Here is a 20,854-nt window from a genome sequence, read left to right on the forward strand (position 1 = left end):
CCTCTGAGAAGCTTATGGCAGGTGGTGCTGGTTTGATGGGGTAGCCTGGGTCTACAGGGCTATTTGCTGCAGGTGCCTCTCTATCCTCACAAACCTCCCTCTCTCTCTGTCTCTTCCTACAGGAAGACACTATGGAGGAGTCTGGGTGGAAGCTTGTGCATGGTGATGTCTTTAGGCCGCCCCAGTATCCCATGATCCTCAGCTCTCTGCTGGGCTCAGGCATTCAACTCTTCTGCATGATCCTGATTGTCATCTGTGAGTAGGCGTATGGGCTGGGTATGGTGGTCAAAGGAACATGGCCTGATCCCAAGGCATATCCACCTCTCTGTGACTTAAGCAAAAGGGTAGGCGTATCTCCCAGGAGCAGGCCAAGCATTCTGGGCAGCTGCTCCAAGCCCCGGCAGTAGTGATTCCCTCGGCTATTCTTCAGCTCTGTTCACATAAGAACTGTCATGAGTACGTACTTGGTCAGGGAAGCACACATCAGCACTATGAGGCTAACTCCTTTCTGCCCTCAGAGTAAGCAGCTAGTCCAGAATCACTGCCAGCATCAGGGCTGGCACAGAACTCTTCGCCTTCAAGGTTGGGTCTTATATGTAGCCCAGGCTAAGATGAACAATCACTTTGTCTGCCTGTGCCACCGCATACAGCAGGACTTTTTTCATTACTCTAGGGACAAAAGCTCACTGGTATATAGTAAGTACAGACAGGTCTGGAGTCAGTCTCCCTAAATTTATCTCTCACCCTCTACCTTTGAGCTTTGTGACTGGATAGCCACCTAGCTTTGTTGGGTTCAGTTTCCTTGTCTAAGAAATGGAGAGGCTAACTTCCATCTTACAGGGTCAAGTTAGATTCAGCTTGCAGGTGTTCAGAATGCTCTCAGCCTATTGTGTGATTCATTCCAAGGGCTCTGGGGACAAGAAAGTACAGTGAAGGTTCACACTGCCAAGACCCAGCAGCTGCTCCAACCCCTGGACCCCAGCTACAACCCAGTCTTTTCTTGGAGAGAGCTGTGCTGTTACAAAGGCCAAAAAAGAAGGGAATCTCTTCTAGCCCCATTTGTCTAGCAGCCTGTATGTCTTCCCTTCAGTAGCTTCAGGCCTGACTAACACCCTGCTCCTGACCCTGCCCTCTGTCCCCTCTGTAGTTGTGGCCATGCTTGGGATGCTGTCGCCCTCCAGCCGGGGAGCTCTCATGACCACTGCCTGCTTCCTCTTCATGTTCATGGGGTAGGTTTATGTGAGAATGTTCCCAGGGGATGGCACAAGCCTGCTTCACACCACTTATAGGACTCCTTCTTGTGGATTCTGCTTTTTCCTACAACAGGGTATTTGGTGGATTTTCTGCTGGCCGTCTCTACCGAACTCTAAAAGGCCATCGGTGGAAGAAAGGAGCCTTCTGTGTAAGTCTCCTTCTTCTCTTCCTCCTCCTCCTCCTCCCCCCTTCTCCTCCTCCCCCCCCTCCTCCTCCTCCTAGCATTTGTTGGGGCCTGAGACACCCTTCCTGCACCACTCAGGAGCATAGACAGACCCCAATGTGGATTTAAGCTAGTAGTAAACAGCGTGATGATGGAGCAGCGGGGGCTAGGCCCACAGTCTACAGTTCTAGGCTCTCTTAAGATCCAAAAGGATCTCAGCACTGAAGACGCCCCATCCACAGAGTGATACGGAGGTTGGACTTGAGCTTGCATTGTCTAGTGACTAAAGCAAGAGGACAGTGGATTCAGAGTGAAGAGCAGAGTCACAGGAGAACACCATACCCACAGACTAGAGAGAACGGCCTGCCAGGGATGGAGGCCAGGCTTGTGTAACAGCTAGCTGACATGCCGGTCACCAGAGTGAAAACACATTTTCGAGGTGGAAAAGGCCATAGTAATGGGGCAGTGCAGGGCTGGGGTTCTCCCAGGAACTTTTTTCTTCTTTCTGTTCCCAGTATTAGATGTGGTGCCCAGACTGAGATCCTAGGTTTTGGGGTTGTTTGGTTGTTTGATTTGGGTGTGTGTGTGTGTGTGTGTGTTTTACTTTTTTAAGATTTATTTATTTTATGTATGAGTACACTGTTGCTGTCTTCAGACACACCAGAAGAGGGCACTAGATCCCATTACAAATGGTTGTGAGCCACCATGTGGTTGCTGGGAATTGAACTTAGGACCTCTGAAAGAGCAATCAGTGCTCTTAACCGCTGAGCCATCTCTCCAGCCCTTGGTTTGGTTTTTGAGACAGGGTTTCTCTGTATAGCCCTGGCTGTTCTGGAACTCACTCTGTAGACCAAGCTGTCTTGAACTCAGATGTCCCCTTGCCTCTGCCTCCTGAGTGCTGGGACTAAAATCGTGTGACACCACACCCAGCTGGGACCCTAGTATTTATTTTATTTTATTTTATTTTATTTTATTTTATTTTATTTTATTTTATTTTAATTAAGTGTTTATGTCATTTTTTTGAGACAGGGTTTCTCTGTATAACAGAGCCATGGCTGTCCTGGAACTCACTTTGTAGACCAATCTGGCCTGGAACTCACATTGATTTGCCTGCCTCTGCCTCTTGAGTGCTGGGAGGTGTGCACCACCATGCCTGGCTAGATCCTAGTCTTCTTTTTGTGGGGGGGAGGGGATTAACATTCACTTTAATGAGAACGGTCTCCTCAGTGAGTACAGCTGTAAGCTGAAGCTGTGTGACATCAGGACTTTGCTTCCTGCTCCACAGGCTTTAGATGCCACTGCAAGACCACCTCTCCAGTGCTTGAGGCATGTGCTGGAAATGGTCTCTTTTGTGGGAAGTCCCTGGGGCAGCTGTAGGGGCTGGATGCGTATCAAGTGTTTAAACACTTTCAGCTTTGCATTCAAGGGATGTTCTTGTGAATTTGAGTGCTGTGTGCCTTCTGTAGTCCAAGCATCTTCATTGTATCTTTTTCGTAGTATGGATGCCTCTTTGTACTTATTCCTGTAACAATGTGTAGCTTATGAAGGTTCTGGGGCTCCCCACTGTATTTTTCATGATCTTCAGGTCTAGGCTGAAACACTTATCTGGAATTCTTATCTGGTAAATTTGTGACAAATCCATTCTGTACCAGTGAGAGATTCTGTGCCTTTCTTCCCAGTCTGTAGTCTGCCTGGAAGCCTCTGAAATACTGAGCATAGAACCTCAGCCATATATGTGGTAATTCTTCTCTTTAGAGGCAGTGACCGCTGTGTCCACTTGGAATGTCCCTGCAGCTGGAAGGACTAGATCCTAGTCCTCACTTGGCTTTTCTTGATGGATAATCATAAACAGCCCTCTGAACTTCTGGTTTCCATCTCTCCAGTGGGGATAGGGGAATCTACTTTGCAGCATATAGACTCTGGGACACTCATACCACAAGATGTGGGTGACCCACATGAAGGCCCATGGACAGGAATGTGTAGGAGCACTGACTGACTAGCTATTGGATGGGAGCAACAGTGAACCAAAGAAGAAATGAATACAGAGTTCAAGGGTTAGGTTGGACCTTGGCCTTTGTGCTTAGTGACCTACCTGGATGCCTAGATCCCCAGTATGGAAGAATGAGACTCAAGTGTAAGCCTGGGGCCTTGGTTTTCTGTGCCTGGCCTCTAACCCAGGAGACTGACTAGATTACATTGCATGAGATCAAGAGTGGGCTTTGGAAGCAGTCTGTCTAGATTCTAAACTCTGCTCTACCCTTGATTAAACTCTAGAGTGGAGAGATGCCCTCATCTTTTAGTAGGGTCTCTTCTAAACCTATGTCGTGAGGGTGAGGTGAGATGATACAGGTAGAGCCCACAGTTGGCATCCTTAAGATGCTACTAAAACTGAACCATTGTTTTAAGCAGTTTGGAGTTGGAGCCTAGATATACATTATTTCTAATAGTTTTATTTATTTATGAAGCAAATACTTAGTAGCTACTGTGTTTCGTGATGAGAATACAACAGAGTACAGGATTTAGAGTGTACTGGGGAGACAGACATTGATCAGGCAGCAAAGCTGTATGCTGGTGCTTGTTGTCTCAGTGAGATTACATCTGTTGATAGGGTCTGAGATGAATGTGCATCAACATACCAAATTTAGTATGGTTGCTAAGAATGCCTCTAACTGTCAGTACATTGCCAGTTCAAAAGATTCTAAGTAGATCCTTTCTAAGCTGAGCACCATCTGTAATCAGGAAATGGAATGAAGGCAAGGGAAAGCAGTTTCAGGGCTCTACAGTCTCAGAACAGGAGGCCTGTCTAATGTGGGGTCAGAAGAGAAACTGTGCTGAAGCTGAAGCCCAAAGGAAGCCTTTTGTCCGTGAACTCCCCAAGGACCATGTAGGACCCTAGATGCAGCTCCCCAACCTGGTCCTCTTGCTCCCAGACAGCGACACTGTATCCTGGCGTGGTTTTCGGCATCTGCTTTGTATTGAATTGCTTCATCTGGGGAAAGCACTCATCAGGAGCGGTAAGTGCCTTCCCCCACTGTCTAGCCCCTCTCCAGCAAGGAGAGCTGGTGATGGTCAGTCCTATTCCCTAAGGACACTTCCTGTTATTGTTCCCTTCCCTTTTCTGAGTCCCCAAAGTTCTGTTCCCAGCTATAGGGGTTGAAGGTTGGCTGGGGTTTCCCCAGCATTGCCTATCTATCATCTGCCTGTGCCCTGGCCTTGGCCCTTCTGCAGACTTGGAAACAGCTGGCCACAGATCACTTCTCTAAAGGGAGGTTTCCACACTCCAGGGGCCAGTTGGGGAATTCCCCATGTTTCAACCAAGTGAGAGCTGCCTGGTATCCGTGGATAAGGTCAGAGGGCTCACCTCAGCATCCTGTCAGCACCAGCCCAGAGTGGAGCTCCCATTAGCCCCACGCCTTGAGATTGCCAGCAGCTCCTCAGGACTCTGTGAGCAAGGGAGTGTGGGACTATGGGCCCTTGGGTCAGCTCTCAGGACTGCAGAAGTGGGGCAGGCTTGTTAGGTGTCTGTGAAGGACTCTGGATATGGTCTTCCCAGCAGTGTGGGAAGACTCCACCACCCCAGCCCACCCCGGTATCCAAGATGTGCTTTCTAAAAAGCACAGAGAAATGAAACAGTGGAGCCATCCAGGGCAAATACATGGAGGTTTCTAATGTGTACTCTTTCAGTCTTTCTCCTTCAACAGAAGTGTTAAAATGAGAGTATATGATTTAAAATTTACATTAGATTATGTTTATTGTAATGCTGTCCTAAACGTTTAACGTCCTCTCTGTCTTAACCGTTTTTAGGCTGGCATACATTGCATTACGGCATTTTACACTGCATCACTGTACTTTGTTCTCACTCGGTCCCCTTCCCACTGTCCTCTTCCCTGTCCCCTCCCCCCTCTAGCTGCTTCCCTTCTTTCCCCAGCTTAACTCCCAACTTCTGCTTTCTTATCACATGTATTTCATTACCCTTTCTCCCCTGCTTGAAGATCTCTTCCTTCCTTCTAATGATCCCCTTTTCAGTTTCATCAGTTACATGTACACATATATAAATATAGATACACACAAAAATGTTTAATGTGGGTTCTACGGATAAGAGAAAACATGCAGTATTTGTCTTTCAGAGTCTGGCTTATTTCACCATAATAGTTTCTAGTTCCATCCATTTCCTGCAGAGTGTTGGTATTTCATTTTCTTTATCTTCTGTACAGTCCATTCTCTGGCTTTTGTGACCAGTACAGCAATAAAGATGGATGTGCAAGTATCTTTGTAGTGTGCTGACTTAAAGGTCTTTGCATATATACCCAAGTAATATAGCTGGGCCATGTGGTACTTCTGTTTTAACTTTATACTGGTTTCTATAGTGACTGCACAGATTTACCCTACCACATTAATATGTTGTTAACATACTGATTTTTGCACAAGCCTTATAGAAAATGACTTACAGAAGATGATGAAGAAAATGAAAAATATCAGTTCTAACCCCCATTCCCTATCTAAGGAAGTACTGTTACCTTTCCAGACACGCACACATCCAAACACTGAATTTGGGAGCCTGGGGTGTGGCTCAGTTAGCACAGTGCTTGCCTAGCATGCTGGAAACTTGAGTTTCAGCTGTAGCACTTCTGAAATCACTGTGGTAGGACATGTCTTCTGATCCCAGGAGGTGGAGGCAAGAGGATCAGGAGTTCAAGGCCAACCACCTAGGATACATGAGGCCCTGTCTAAAAAATGAATTTTGTTAAAATGGAATTCTTTTATAATTCCAGACCCATGCCCTGCTTAAGAATGTTGTGATGTTTCATTTTAACCAAACTCTAGCAGTTTTGCCTTCTCCCTTGTTCTCTTTACTCAGCAGGCTTCATGTAGTGTCCTTTCCTATGGCACCCTCATGGCTCCTTGGGATTCCCCACTTCCTCACTGGAGGATGGGCTCCTGGGATGCTGAGGGTTCATCATCACTGGAAGCTTACATGGCCCCCATCTGCACTCTGCTCTCCCCACGGGAAATTCTTGGCCTCAAGAGATTCAGGCCAAGATCCCTGCAGCAGAAAAGTCTGTAGGACCTTCCCTACCACAATGGCCCCGCTGCACATGTGGCTTCTCCTTCTGGGGAGCCCAGAGCTACCATCCCCACTACTACCCCTTGCATGGCTTCTGTTCTAGGTATCAAGGCCTACAGGAGCCTCACAACATTGTGTCCACAGGTACCGTTTCCCACCATGGTGGCGTTGTTGTGTATGTGGTTCGGGATCTCCCTGCCCCTTGTCTACTTGGGCTACTATTTCGGCTTCCGCAAGCAGCCATATGACAACCCTGTGCGCACAAACCAGATTCCCCGGCAGATCCCTGAACAACGGTGGTACATGAACCGATTTGTGGGGTGAGTCTTGACAGAGGTAAACAGGGGGCTTCCAGGGTGGGCAACAACAGTACTCCCTTAAGCCATCTCCTTAGCAGAACATGAAGAGGCTACCTTCGCAGAGCGATGCTGGGATCAGTCTGCAGCTGCAGCAAGTATACAACTAGATGGCCCGCAAGCTCAGCTTCATGTCACGATGAAGACAAGATGCTGCAGACTTGATGTCTGCTTAGAAACTAGGTCAGGGAAGCAGGGAGGTGGAAGCTGGCCGAGGTTAAGACCTTTGCTTAAGCTGGGGATATAGCTCAGTGTAGAACACTTACTTACCTAAGATGCACACTACTCTAGGTTCAGTCTCCAACCAAAAGCCACATGGAATCATTGTATTAAGGGAAAAAAGGAGAGGCTGGAGAGATGGCTCAGCAGTTAAGAGGACTGACTGACTGCCCTTCCAGAGGTCCTAAGTTCAATTCCCAGCAACCACATGGTGCTCACAACCATCTGTAATGGGATCTGATACCCTCTTCTGGTGTGTCTGAACACAGCTACCATGTACTCATATACATAAACAAATCCTTGAGAAAAAAAAAAGGAGCTGGACAGTGGCAGTACACACCTTTAATCCCAGTATTCAGGGGACAGAGATGAGTTTGAAGCCAGCCAGTCTACAGAGCAAGTTCTAGAACTACACAGAGAAACCTTTCTCAAAAAAACAAAAGAACAACAACAAAAAAAAGATGACCCCTGGGCAGGTCAGTCCCTATTCTACCAGAGGTCCCATCTATGGACTGAAGAGAGCTTTGGCCACCCTGCTCTTTTCCCAAGAAGATATAATGGATCCCAAATGGCAAACCTTAGACCTACCACCATGTAGCCTTCTCTGTCCTGATGCTTACAAGCGAGCATGGGCTTCTCGATGGCCAGGGTCTCCACAACATTAACGCTCCTTCTCTGCTGCAGCATCCTCATGGCTGGGATCCTGCCCTTTGGTGCCATGTTCATTGAGCTCTTCTTCATCTTCAGTGTGAGTACTGCTGACTCCTCTCCTTTCTACACACAGCCTTGCCACGCGAGCCTGTCGGGACAGTCATAAGAGATCATCAAGCCCTGCCGTGCACGCGGGGCTGGCGCATGGGAAGGGCTCAGCACACAGAAGCTCTCTCTGGCCTCGAGCACCAGGCATCCATGTTGTGTAAACATACATACAGGCAAAACATTCATACATACAAAATAATTTTTAAACTTTTTTTTTTTTTTAAAGAAAGGCAAAGGGGCTGGAGAGATGGCTCAATGGTTAAGAGCACTGATTGCTCTTCCAAAGGTCCTGAGTTCAATTCCCAGCTACCACATAGTGGCTCAAAACCATCTGTAATAGGATCTGATGCTTTCTTCTGGTGTGTCTGAAGACAGCTGCAGTGTAGTGTACTCATATACATAGAATAAATAAATAAATCTTAAAAAAAAAAAAAAAGGCAAGGCAAAGAGCAGGTGTGGTGAGGCCTTCACTCCCAGCCGCGGATCTGGGGAGCAGAGAGAGGCAGGCAGGGCTTTAAGGTCGGTCTGATGACAAAGTTCCAAACAGCCAGAGTCAGAGAAACCCTGTCTTGAAAAGAAAAACGTCAAGGTAGTTGGCCAACACAGAACAAACTCACTCATATTTCTGTGGACTCTGTCTCCGTTTGCTCTGTTTGGGCTTCTTTATTTCTTTATTCTTAAGTGGTTTCTTTGTTTTTCTTTGTGGTGTTTGTGAGGTTCTTGGGTGTTCTTTCTTTCTTTCTTTCTTTCTTTCTTTCTCTCTCTCTCTCTCTCTCTCTCTCTCTCTCTCTCTCTTTCTTTCTTTCTTTCTTTCTTTTTGGTTATTTGTTTTTCTTAAAAAAGACAGAACATAAAACTAAGTGGGTAGGTAGATGGGTGGGCAGAATGGGAAGGGGAAAACATCAAAATACCTTATATGAAAAAATTTTTCAATAAAAGCTTTTTTCAGAAAAGGTCAAGAGGGGCTGGAGAGATGGTTTGGTGGTTAAGAGCACTCACTGGCTGTTCTTCTAGAGAACCTGAGTTCAATTCCCAGCATCCGTGTGGCAGGTCACTGCTGTCTGTAACTAGTCACATGGGATCCAGTACCTTCTTCTGGTGTGCAAGTGTACATTTAGGCAAAACACCCATATATATATAAATAAATAAAACTTAAAACCCCCCCCCCCCAAAAAAAATAAAGGTCATGCAGGCCTGAAGGCTACAGCATGTACATGCTGTGGGGCAAGCTCAGTGGGAGCAGCTTCTGTATTGATCTGGGTGAGAGTGGGAGCCCTGGTGGAGGTGTTCTGATGGAAGCATCTGCTGAGTAGGGCACTGAGGTAAGCATGCCTCTGAAGCCATCTCTGGTGCCCACAGGCAATCTGGGAAAACCAGTTCTATTACCTCTTCGGTTTCCTGTTCCTCGTTTTCATCATCCTAGTGGTGTCCTGTTCACAAATCAGCATCGTCATGGTATACTTCCAACTGTGTGCAGAGGTGAGCGGAGTGGGCCAGTAGGTGGAGGGAGGGGTGGGAAGAAGATAGGACAAATCCAACACTGACCATCTTCATGGGGCTTTGGGGAGAGGGTGGATATCCTCTGCGGAATGCTGCCTCAGATTGTCTCGCTCCCCTACCCAAGCCCTTTTCCACTCTACCCTGGAGCTGATGATGCCCACCTCACAGCATAGCCATGATCTGTCAGTATCAGACCCACTCCAGTAACTCCAGTTGGCAGGTACAGATTGTTGTCCTGCCTTCCCCATAGGAGTTAGCTATTACAGAGTGGATACGGGCCCAGGTAGGCAGTAGATAGGCCATAACCCAGGCTGAAATTCAGCTCTTCCACTAGGAGAATAGTGTGGAGGTTACCTCAGTGACCCTCACCCATGGGAAGTATATGCTCAAACAAACTTACTTATTACTATTTTTTATTGATCTTTTAAAAAGTTGAGATACGATTTTTGGGGTTTTTTTTTCGTTGTTGTTGTTGGTTTTGTTTTGTTTTGTTTTGTTTTTCAAGACAGGGTTTCTCTGTGTAGCCCTGGCTGTCCTGGAACTCACTCTGTAGACCAAGCTGGCCTCGAACTCAGAAATCTGCCTGCCTCTGCCTCCCAAGTGCTGGGATTAAAGGCATGCGCCACCACTGCCCGGCTGAGATATGATTTATAAGCAGTAAAATGTACCCATTTTAATCTGGAATTCTGTGATGTTTAGAGATAAATCCAGATGTGGGACTATCATCACAATCAAGCTATAAAACATTTCATTATCCAAATGTGACTCTTCTTACCTAGAGTCTTGAACCCCGCTGTTGACCATGAGATTTGTGGGATGATACCCTGGACCCTACCGTGACCCTTCCTTTCTTTCCTGTCTTTGCCCCTTAGGATTACCGCTGGTGGTGGAGGAATTTCCTCGTCTCAGGGGGATCTGCATTCTACGTCTTGGTTTATGCCATCTTCTATTTTGTTAACAAGGTACTACCTGCCCTGAGACCCCCCCTTAGCCATCTCTGGGCAGGTTGGTGGGGGAGGAAGAGGCTATTGATAGGAAGCCAAGTGTCTGGAGTGTGCTTTTACATCCAGAGTGGAGGTGACCAGAGCCATTTAGAAGTGTGTTGTATGTTTGGGAACAAACCTTCGGTCTGAATAACAATGAGAATGGTATGTGAAGAAACCTGTGAGATTCTTGGAACATAAAGGCAATATGGCCTATAATCACAGCACTGGGAGGCTGAGTATGGAAGAGTTGAAGGTGAGGTATTTTTGTAAGTAAACAAGATGATTCCTGCTGTGACTAGTGTGGTGTGTGTACTGGAACCCCGGTTTGAGGTGGTGACATAACGAGGAGGACAGACCACACATACAGGAAAGCTGCGATCACCCACAGTCTACTGTCACTGGTAACCCAGAATCTCTGTGGGTTCATTATGGTTAGAGCACAGGGGAAGGGTTGGCTAGTCTTGCTAAGAGGTCTATGTAGGCAAGCAGTCTAAGGTTGGAGGAGGAAGCTGCAGTTGCTAGTCTTTGCACACACTGGTCATTCATTCATAAACACTTAGACTTCTGAGGAAAGCTTTGCCATTCCTCTTGAGCCTAGCATTGGACGTGGCTGTGTTCATGTCACTCAGTTGGGGCTTCCTCTGCTCCCTCTACCTCTCAAAGGCAGAAAGTTACCTACATCGATCGCTTCTACCCAGAAGTAAGGCTGATAGTACAGTACTCCCCTCCAGACACAGGAAAAGGACAATAACATGAAAGTAAAGACAGTTGAAAGGAATAAATAGAGATAAAATCAGGCTAGGGAACTGGCTCCATATATAAGGTACTTCTGTGTTAGCTTGAGGACCTGAGTTTAATGCTCCAAAACCCACATAAAAAACTGAGAACAGCAGCGTGCATCTGTAGACCCAGCACTGAGAAGGTGGAGGCAGGTTCCTTAGTATTTTGGGGCAGCCTGTCTGGTCTGGTGAGTTCCAGGTTTTGAGAGGCCCTGTCTCAAAAATAAAGTGGAAAATAATTGATGAAGACACGCAGTGTTTATACCTCTGGCTTTCACACCCATGTGCACACACATTTGGATGTGCACACAAGTATACATATCCAAAGACAAAGGTAGACTATTCACCGTGTCTCTCGGGCTCCTTCTCTTCACTCAAGTACTCCTTACTTCTGCCCAGTGAAAAGAGAATGAGCCGAGGTTAGACTTGTGTCTTGGGGGCCTGCTTGCTGCATGAGCTCACACAAGTTAAGCGTGGGCTAGTAATCAACAGGAGGCTGGCCCTGGCTTAGCAACTAGGGCAAACCAGATGGGCCAGTTAGAGGAGTTTGGGGAGGCTTTGGTAAGAACCTCACCTCCAACATTGGAGATTTCACATGCTTTACTACCTCTGTAGCCCAAAAGGAAAGCAGTCCTCTGCCTGCGGCCAGGGCGTGTTTGCAGAATAAGAGTTGTCGATCCAGTGGGTGAAATTTGGAATGCCCAAGTTTCCCCAAAATCCTAGGTTGTAGAAATGGCTCCTAGATGGTCTGATGCAGGGCTCCACCCAGGAGCTTCTGCAGTCCCAGCAGATGATCACTTCTGCTTCAGAGCTCGGCAGCCTCGTTCCCAGGCCAGTAGGCTGCTCTTTAAAGAACATTTTATTGGAACACAGCTGTGCACAGTCATTCACATGTCCTCTGGCTGCCTTCACACTGCAGTGACAGTCGAGTAGTTGTAAACCACAAAAACTAGAAAACTGGGGGAGGAATAAAAATCTTTGCGGCCCTTCAGACAAGGTTTGCTGGTCCAGCAACAGATGTCTGTCTGTCTCTCTCTCTCTCTCTCTCTCTCTCTCTCTCTCTCTCTCCCCTGTTCTCTCACTGGACAGCTCCTGACGGAGTGCGTGAAGCTGTTCCACACCTCAGCCTGCCCCGTGTGCTTACATCTCAGCTTTATTCCTAGATTCTTCCCACTTCAATACACTATTTAAATCAGAACTTTGGTGACGATCAGGTTTCCAAAACTCCACTGAAACTGACTGAGCAAAGAGAATCCTTTGGCTGATAGAGCTGCATGGTTTAGGAAGTGGGGGTCTTCAGACTGCTAGGCTCAGCGTCTGAGTCGTCAGAGCTCTGTGCCCACACCTCAGCTCTGCTGATGTTTTTCTAGTTTCTGTCTGTAGGTAGGATCTTTCTATAAAGTAGAAGGCAGTCTCTGGCAGCCTTGGTGTCTCAACTTTTCTGTTTCCATAGCACTGAAACCTCAGTGGTTTCTTCTGCCGTTGAATATTGCTTCCAGAGAAGACCTCCGAGGCTCTGCTGTGGACACACGCCCCTCCCTTTGCTTGCTGGGCCGCTGTGCTCTGATGGACCACATGGTTCTGTATTAGGAATGGTGGTATCAGTAAGGCACTAGAGGAGGAGAATATTTGCCAAAACACCTGGCAGGCAGAGGCTGGGGCCAGTGCTGGGCAAACACAAGTTAGAGATCTCATAGCTTCTTGCTCTTCCTCTGCCAGCCTCATCCACCCTCTCTGTCGGAAATCCAGCAAGCCTACTCCCAGGCTCTTTGATAGATGATGTCTTTAGCTGACCTGAATTCAGGAAGGACCCCATCAGCCTTTCCTTTTTGCTCATTCTCTTCCTGATTTGACCACTGTCTTGTTCCTTTCCCCTCCTACCTCCTTCACCCCATCCACGGTCATGAAAAGTGTGCACATGAGAGATGGCAGAGCCATTTGAGGGGAGCCTACAGCCATGGCCTTCACACTTTAGGCTTAGAAGCTCTTGGACAGGGACCTATATTTCTTCCTTTGATTTTTTTGTTTTGTTTTGTTTTTCTGGGCTTGTTGTATTTTGTGACTGTGTATCTACCCATGAGCCCTAGGCCAGGCCCTTTCAAGGCCAGTGCACTTGGCACATATCAAGGTGCCAGTGAGCTGTGTATTCTCTTCTACCACCAAACATCACACCACCAATCTCTTTCATGTCTACCTCCCTTACTAAAGAGGCCAGTGTGCTCCAAGATAACAAGCGTTGTGAGCTATTGGAGATGCATCCAGCATCCTCAGGGACAGAGGACTGTAGACTGAGGCAAACTGATGATGGTACCATAGTCCTTAAGCCTGGAGCCTTGGGGGTCTCCCCTCACCTGCCCTCCCTCTTGACTCTGATGCTGCTCCAACCGTCCAGGAGTATTGTGGTGCTGTTATGGGACAGTGGGCCAGGAAGTAGGGCAGCTGTGTCCATTTCTACCTGACTCCCAAGATTACAAGACCCAAGGCAATACTCTGGCCCTAGTTAGCCTTCTGCTGTGAGCCCTGTCACCTTGCCAGGCAGGTGTCGATTGCACAAGATTGTGGATGGGCAGCATATCTTAGTTACTTATCTGTTGCTGTGATTATAAACACCATGACCAAAAGCAACTTGGGGAGAAAAGGGTTTGTTTGGCATACACTTCCACATCTAGTGCCATCATTGAAGGAAGTCAGGACAGGAACTCTTTACAGGGCAGGAACCAGGAAGTAGGAGCTGATCAAGAGGCCATGGAAGAATGTTCTACAGCTGGGTCTCTCAGGGAGGCACTTTCTCAATTGAAGTTCCCTCCTTTCAGATGACTCTAGCTTGTATATCAAGTTGTTATAAAACTAGCCAGCACAGGGTTTGCAGTTTGCCACAGCACACAGCTGCCTGGTATTAACCATCCATCTCCCTTTCCTCTGCCTTCCTTCGCCCCAGCTGGACATCGTGGAGTTCATCCCTTCTCTCCTCTACTTCGGCTACACCACCCTCATGGTCCTGTCCTTCTGGCTGCTCACAGGGACCATCGGCTTCTATGCAGCCTACATGTTTGTCCGCAAGATCTACGCTGCTGTGAAGATAGACTGAGTGGGTGGACCAACGCTGGGCCCGCTGGACCCTCGGACAGGAAGCCGCCTTTCGTGGGGAACTGCAGGCACACAAAATAAAATAACTCCTGCTATTTGGAATGTAACTCCGGCACAGTGTTCCTAGACCCCCAGGCTGCATGGGGGCAGGAGGGCCTGTAGATAACCCTGCCATTTCCTTCATCTCATCCAGTCTGTAGGGATACATTTTTTTTCTGTGGTGGTTTTTCTTCAGCAGGCGCTTTCTGACCTGTTAATTTAGGTTCTTTTTGGTTTGGTTTTGGGTTTTCATTGTTGTTGCTGTTTGATTTTAGGTTTTTATTTTTGGCTTTTTTTTTTTTTTTTTTTTTTTAAAAAAAAAATGCAGATCCAGGATGGATAAATGTGGGGTTTTGGTCACTGTCCCCATCAACTCCTCAGAGTTGTTGGTCACCCTACCACAAGCTGGAAGAGGAAACACCGGGGCTGCAGTGAGGGCTCCCAGCCTCTCATTGCCCACCTTCATCACCGATGCCACGACAACACAACTGCAGCCCAGACAGTAACCTCAGTGCCAACCAAGCCCTGCCAGCCCCTCCTCCCATTCTCTTCCCAGCCTGCCCTCTGCCGCCCAAAACAAGGCTGCCAGCCAGGCCTTTGGTCATCGTTTTGACTGGGAACACTTGGTCACTACAAGGACATGTCCTGGTTCCCTGGACAGCAGGATCCCCTCATCAAAGCAGCCAGAGTTTGCTGACCACCAAGGATGAAATGAGACCTCCATTGACTGTTCTTGTGCCAAGAAGCCCTGGGTCAGGGCAAGTGTCTCCAGAGCCAAGTGCCCATGTGTGTATGGGAAGAGGTGGCTAAAGCCACTAGACTAGGGTGCTCACCCCTCAAGATTGATTCCCAGTCTTTCCCTCAGGGGCGCCGCTCTTTCTAAAGGGTAATGGTGGACCCCTTCCCTCACTTTCAGGTCTGGAGTCTTCAGATCTCTTCCTTGAGGTAGCCAGGGAGAGGAAGACTCTCATGGCCATTGGCCCCAGCATTTATTCTCAGTTCTTTTAGCCAGACCCACCCCCTCTTCCTCCCATGCAAGTTCTTTTGGGGACACCCAGAAAACTTCCTTGAGAAGGAAAATGGAAGGTAAGTTGGGTTGCTCCTTTCCCAGTTCCTAGGAATAGGCAAGAAGCCAGTCTCCCCAAGTTGGAAGAGGCTCATGTACCTGGCCTGGCTCCTTCACCCTACCCTAGACCCTGCAAACCCTGTGCAAGTCACAGAGTTTGCTCTTAAGTAGCAAGAGACCAAACCCACCTTGGGTGTAGGGGTCGGTAACAGCCACTCGCCCCTGCTCTAGGCCTGCGGGAACCTTCCAGGAGACAAAGCTCAGGGTGCCGCTTAGGAACACACCCTGCCCCTCGCTGCCCCACCTCCCTCCTGGGGCCCTACCTCCATCATCCGTCAAATCAGTGCACCTCTCAATCTTGCCTCGAAGTGACTTTGCAGCACTGAGCGGCGTCCACCAAGAATCAGGCTGGAGAAATGGGAGCCCAGAGAGTGGAGAGTGATCGGGAGTTACTTGTTCATTCAAATCTTGCACCCACCCCCCAGGGTTCTCATTGTGGGGGAGGGGTGGGGGAAAGGTTCAAACATTGTCAATTTTTCTGACTTTTTAAATCATCATCATTATTTTTAATTAAAACAAATGCCTGTATGCCTTTTTCTGGTCCAATTGTAAATAAAATGCCATGGTCCTGTTGTCTTGACTCACATACAAGGGTATGGATATTGAAGAATGACCATTTCACCAGATGGGTTGAGTGGCTGCTTTTGCATCTCAGCGTCCCACCTGGGTTCTGTAGGATTCAGGCCTTTGCTATTTTGTGCCTGCTGTAAGCTACTGCTCAGCCCAACGAGCATTTGCTCCTCTGAGTAAGTGGAAAGTAGCAGACATGTAGGATGCACATAAAAATGAAACCTAGTGTGAGGTTCTGAATTTGCTTCACTCTGTGTCAAGTAGAATGCTTTCAAAGCAATAGAAATTTAGGGCCAAGCATCGCAGAACTTGGGAGGCAGTATTGGGTAGCTCTCTGTTGAGTTTATGGCCACTTTGAGCTATATATAGTAAATCCCCTGGGGTAAGGTCCTGAGTAGATAGGACTGGTTCATAAGGACAATGTAGGCTTTACTTAGGTCTGGCTGGATTCAGAGATGCAAATGGGAGCCTTAAGACTCTCCCTTGTGGCCGGCCCAGTGATGGCGCACACCTTTAATCCCAGCACTTGGGAGGCAGAGGCAGGCGGATTTCTGAGTTCGAGGCCACCCTGGTCTACAGAGTGAGTTCCAGGACAGCCAGGGCTACACAGAGAAACCCTGTCTACAAAAACAAAAAAAAAAAGACTCTCCCTTGTGTTTTTCTGGCCTCATTCTGTCCCATTTTCAACTGTCTTCCCTATAAGGAAAGCAGGAAGGTCCAGCACAGATGTTCTAGGCTTACATTGTCCAATTTGATATGCCCATAAAAGGAGAAAGACAGCTTTCCTATGTCACTGTATTTGAGAATCTAAAGTCAGTATGGAAATCCAAAGAAAGATTTTGTTTGGCTACCTTATATTTGTGTATCTTCTATATCTTGAAAGAGACAGTACTGGGGTTAAATGTTGCCACCTCACCCGGCTGTCATTTTCCTTTGATATGTTGAGCATTTCCTTAGTCATCTGTCATCCACATGTCTTTTTGTCTTTTTTGGTTTTTTTCAGATGACTCTGGCTTCTGTAGACCAGGCTGTCCCCAAACTGGAAGAGATCCACCGGCCTCTGCTTCCCAAGTGCTGGAATTAAAGATATGCACTACCAGTGGCAGGTCACTTGCCTTCTTTGTTTTGTTCAAATCTGCCTTTTGGGGCGTATGGGGGTCTGATTTTTAGGTTTTCACAATACAAGTCTTTTATCAGATAAGTGCTTTGCAAATTTTTTCTCTTAAGTCTGTGGCTTGTATTTTTGTTGTTGTTGTTGTTGTTGTCTTGAAAAAGTTTCAATTCTTTTTCTTAGAACAAAGAGAATGGCAGTTAGTACCAATTAAGATTGCAAAGCCAGCAAGCACAGATTCAGCTGGAGTTACAGGCAGGTGTGAGCGACCCAGCACAGGTGCTAGGAACTGATCCGAGGCTTCCTGCCAACACAGTATACACTTAACCATTGACTCATATTTGCAACCCCTTTATTATGGTTTTTGGGTTGTTTTTTTAAGATTTAGTTATGTATGTGTGTACAGTGTTCCTCTCTTCAAACACACTAGATGAGATCATCAGATCCCATTACAGATGGCTGGGAGCCACCATGTGGTTGCTGAGAATTGAACTCAGGACCTCTGGAAGAGCAGTCAGTGCTCTTAACCACAGAGCTATCTCTCCAGCCCCCTTTTATCATGTTTTTATACTTTCAAATTAATGACTTTATTCTTGCATTGATCTTGATGATTACCTATACCATCCTCCTTTTTACTTTTTAACTATCATATACCATATACAAATATCTTATACCTCTTTTTTTTTTAATTGTTCCCTTTGGGGGGGGCGGTGAGTACAGGGAACTTGTTATGTAGACCAGGCTGGCCTCAGACTCAGAGATACCACTTCCCCTTCCTCTGAAGTGCTGGGATTGAAGGCCTGTGCTACCACCCTCAGCTATATTCCTTATAAATACCAAAACTCAACTGAAGGGGCTCCTGGTTTTGAAGGTGGCTGCCCACACTTCTTTGTCCACAACTTAAAGACAAATGCTAAGAAGTCTGAACTACAGTCAGCTTATCAGGTGGTCCCCGCAGGGGCTGATTTTGATGCCATCCCGAATGTATCTTTGCCTAACGTATGACTACAGGCACTGTCTGGGTCTTGGTGTCTCTCTCTCTCTCTCTCTCTCTCCCCCCTCCCTCAATTAATTATTTTTTACATGTGGATGTTTTGCTTGTATGTGCACCACATGCCTGCCTAATGTTTGCTGAGGCCAGAAGAGGGTGGGGGAAATTGAACCTGGGTCCTCTGGAAAAGCAGCCAATGCTCTTAACGGCTGAGCCAGCTCTTTAGCTCTTGTTTTGTTTTGTTTTGTTTTGTTTTGTTTTGTTTTGTTTTGTTTTGTTTTGTTTTGTTTTAAGAAGCTTTATTAGTTACACTAAGGTCTGTGATCCATTTTAAGGAAGTCCTAATAATAGGATAAAGACGAGATCCAGTTCCCACCCGCAGTGAGATCTGTTGATCTGCATGAGAATTAATAGAACGATATCTCCTCCTCCTTTAGTATAAACATTGGGATAACAGGCTTCCTTATTTTTTTCTGTTCCTCCGCTCACCATGTGGACTGTGTGTGTGTGTGTGTGTGTGTGTGTGTGTGTGTGTGTGTGTGTTAAATATATATAATCATATATAATATATATTCTTTAGAGATCAAGACTTGACACCTTTTAAACCCATTCTGTGACCCCTAAGTCTTTTCCTGGTAACATTACTGGTCCTTGCCAGATTAACCTGAAACACTTCACCTGCCATGACTTAGCTTCATCTTTCTCAACACTGTAAGGCAGCCTGCAGCACAGTAGGCTCACCCTCAGGCCCTGGCCCAGGCCCAGGCCCAGCCTGGTTCATGCTTGTCAACAGGACAAGGGTCCATGTGCCCAGACAGGAGAATCCAGTCTCCACAGTGCTTAAGAATTGCCATAGCAGCCTCAGAGCTGCAGTTCAAATCTGTTAACATGGACACTGGGAGCCGCATACAGACCTTACCTGAAGCTAGCTCTAGCTGCCACACTCTGAGCTCACTGTTTTACACTTGGATGTCTGCTTAGTTGGTTTGTTACCATTGGTTGTTCTTTGCCTTCGAGCCTTTAACAGAAGTCACTTGTTCTCTCTGAGTGGTTTCTTTCTGGATTTCTATTCTGCAGCTCTGTTTGCTCTTATGCTACTACTGTACTTTGTTATAGCTTTTTATTTTCACATTTGTATACAAATTTCACATTCATGCTTACAAACGACAAGAGCAGTCTAGGAACCTGGGCAGCTGCAACACGAACTCTACAGTCAGTCTCATCCCAGATGCCCCAGTTCTAAATCAGCAAACCGAGAAAGTGCTCACCTTCTTTGACTGAACCAAGACTCCATCTTGTTCCAGGCTAAGTCTGGGGCTGGAAAGATGGCTCAGTGAATACATGCTTAGTGTACAAGCATGAGGGGCTGGTTTTGAATCCCCAGCACCCACGAAGAGAATGGCTATGGTCACACACACCTGCAGCCTGTGCTGTAGGAAGCAGAGACAGGATTTCTAGCTGATAGTCTGGCTCCAGACCCTGCCTCAAGGGAGTACAGCTGGGAGTGACAGCGCTAACATCCTTCTTTGGCCTCTGCATATGACTGAACAAATGCCGTTCTTTTAACATGTTCTTTAGTTGCTTTAAAATTACACAGAACCTTACCAAAAGATGTGGTGACTACTGCACTGGCACTGGACACCTACACTTATGATTCAACAACAGGATGATCATTTCCAGGACCAAGCCTCCGCCCCAGGCCAAGGATTCAGTCCTACTGACTAGGATGCTAAGTGCACAGCATCCACAACAAAGCCCCCATCCACATCAAACCTCAAGTTGGGCCAAAGAGTTGGCCATTGGTACCAGAAAGAATACAAAAGAAAATAGCAGAAATACAGCTAGGACTTCTGAGAGTGTCGTGAGGTATGGTAAAGCTGCTCTTTGGCAGCAGAGACACAGGAGTCTTCCAAAGAGCCTACAAGGTTTATATTCGACGTTTCCAGTTCCTGGGTGTCTAGTCCTAGGAGTTGCTCAATGATTTTCTGCTCTCCTTGGAAAACCTCTGGGTTTTCAGGCAGTTTTATGTGTTTCCTGTTTGGTAGATGAGAGACAAATGCTGTTCTACTGGCATGGGGTTAACCACATGAGCACTGGGAGGTCTTGCCGAAGTCCCCACTTGTCTCCTGTGTTCAGTTAGTACAGTACACATGGCAGCGTTGCTGTGTTTGTGCCATCGTGTGCATTGTGTCCTCTGTGTCATCAAGCTTTGGCAGAGGAAACCCAGGAAGTGGTCTGTTAAGACCAAGTCAAGTTACTCTTCCTGTTACTATGATAAAGCAATTTAAGGGAAGGGTTTATTCAGCATTACAGTTGGAGGAGATACATTCCATCAGGACGAAGTCATAGCAGGAGCATAAGGTGGCTGGTCACATGGCATCCATAGTCATGAAGCAGACAGCTATGAGTACTAGGTACTAGTCTTGGACTTCCTTTCTCCTTTTTAGTTTGGTGCAGGACCGCAGCCCTTGAAACCACAATTTAAGTAGGGCTTCCAGTTTCAATTAACCTAATCTATATAACCCCTCACAGACATGCCCAGTGGCTAACCTAAATATAGATAATCACACACACACACACACACACACACACACACACACACACGTATCTGGAAGCTTGTCTCGTGCTGAGACTTCATCCTATCACTTTGACAATCAAAACCATCACAGGCCTCAAGGGCATTCTTCAATGGGGAGGCTTTTCAAACCTTCTCTTCCTGTTAGATTCACACCATCCTGTAGACAGTGGTTCTGACCATGTGTGTGCATGCAGGTGCTGAAGTGAACTGTTGGGCACAGTCTTGGAAGTGCCAGGCACTGTGCACAAGTGATGGTCAGCTGGGGACAGCT

At 47.0% G+C, this 20,854-nt stretch overlaps 1 protein-coding gene and 1 pseudogene across 3 annotated transcripts in view; one reads left to right on the top strand and one right to left on the bottom strand.

Moving 5' to 3' along the window:
* Positions 1-15,919, top strand: part of Tm9sf4 (transmembrane 9 superfamily member 4) — a 48,346-nt gene extending 32,427 nt beyond the window's left edge. For all 3 annotated transcript variants that reach the window (XM_028774906.1, XM_028774905.1, XM_028774907.1), the window contains exons 10-18: positions 123-255; positions 1,148-1,229; positions 1,327-1,402; positions 4,348-4,431; positions 6,627-6,802; positions 7,742-7,805; positions 9,176-9,295; positions 10,189-10,278; positions 14,020-15,919. In XM_028774906.1, the coding sequence (XP_028630739.1) occupies positions 123-255; positions 1,148-1,229; positions 1,327-1,402; positions 4,348-4,431; positions 6,627-6,802; positions 7,742-7,805; positions 9,176-9,295; positions 10,189-10,278; positions 14,020-14,169 (975 nt within the window). In that variant the 3' untranslated portion in view covers positions 14,170-15,919. The remainder of the gene's footprint in view (positions 1-122; positions 256-1,147; positions 1,230-1,326; positions 1,403-4,347; positions 4,432-6,626; positions 6,803-7,741; positions 7,806-9,175; positions 9,296-10,188; positions 10,279-14,019) is intronic.
* Positions 2,677-3,148, bottom strand: LOC114627216 (annotated as a pseudogene).
* Positions 15,920-20,854: the final 4,935 nt, after the last annotated feature.

The sequence above is a fragment of the Grammomys surdaster genome, unplaced genomic scaffold (genome assembly GCF_004785775.1).
Source record: "Grammomys surdaster isolate TR1022 unplaced genomic scaffold, NIH_TR_1.0 251, whole genome shotgun sequence".
NCBI classification, from domain to species: Eukaryota; Metazoa; Chordata; class Mammalia; order Rodentia; family Muridae; genus Grammomys; species Grammomys surdaster.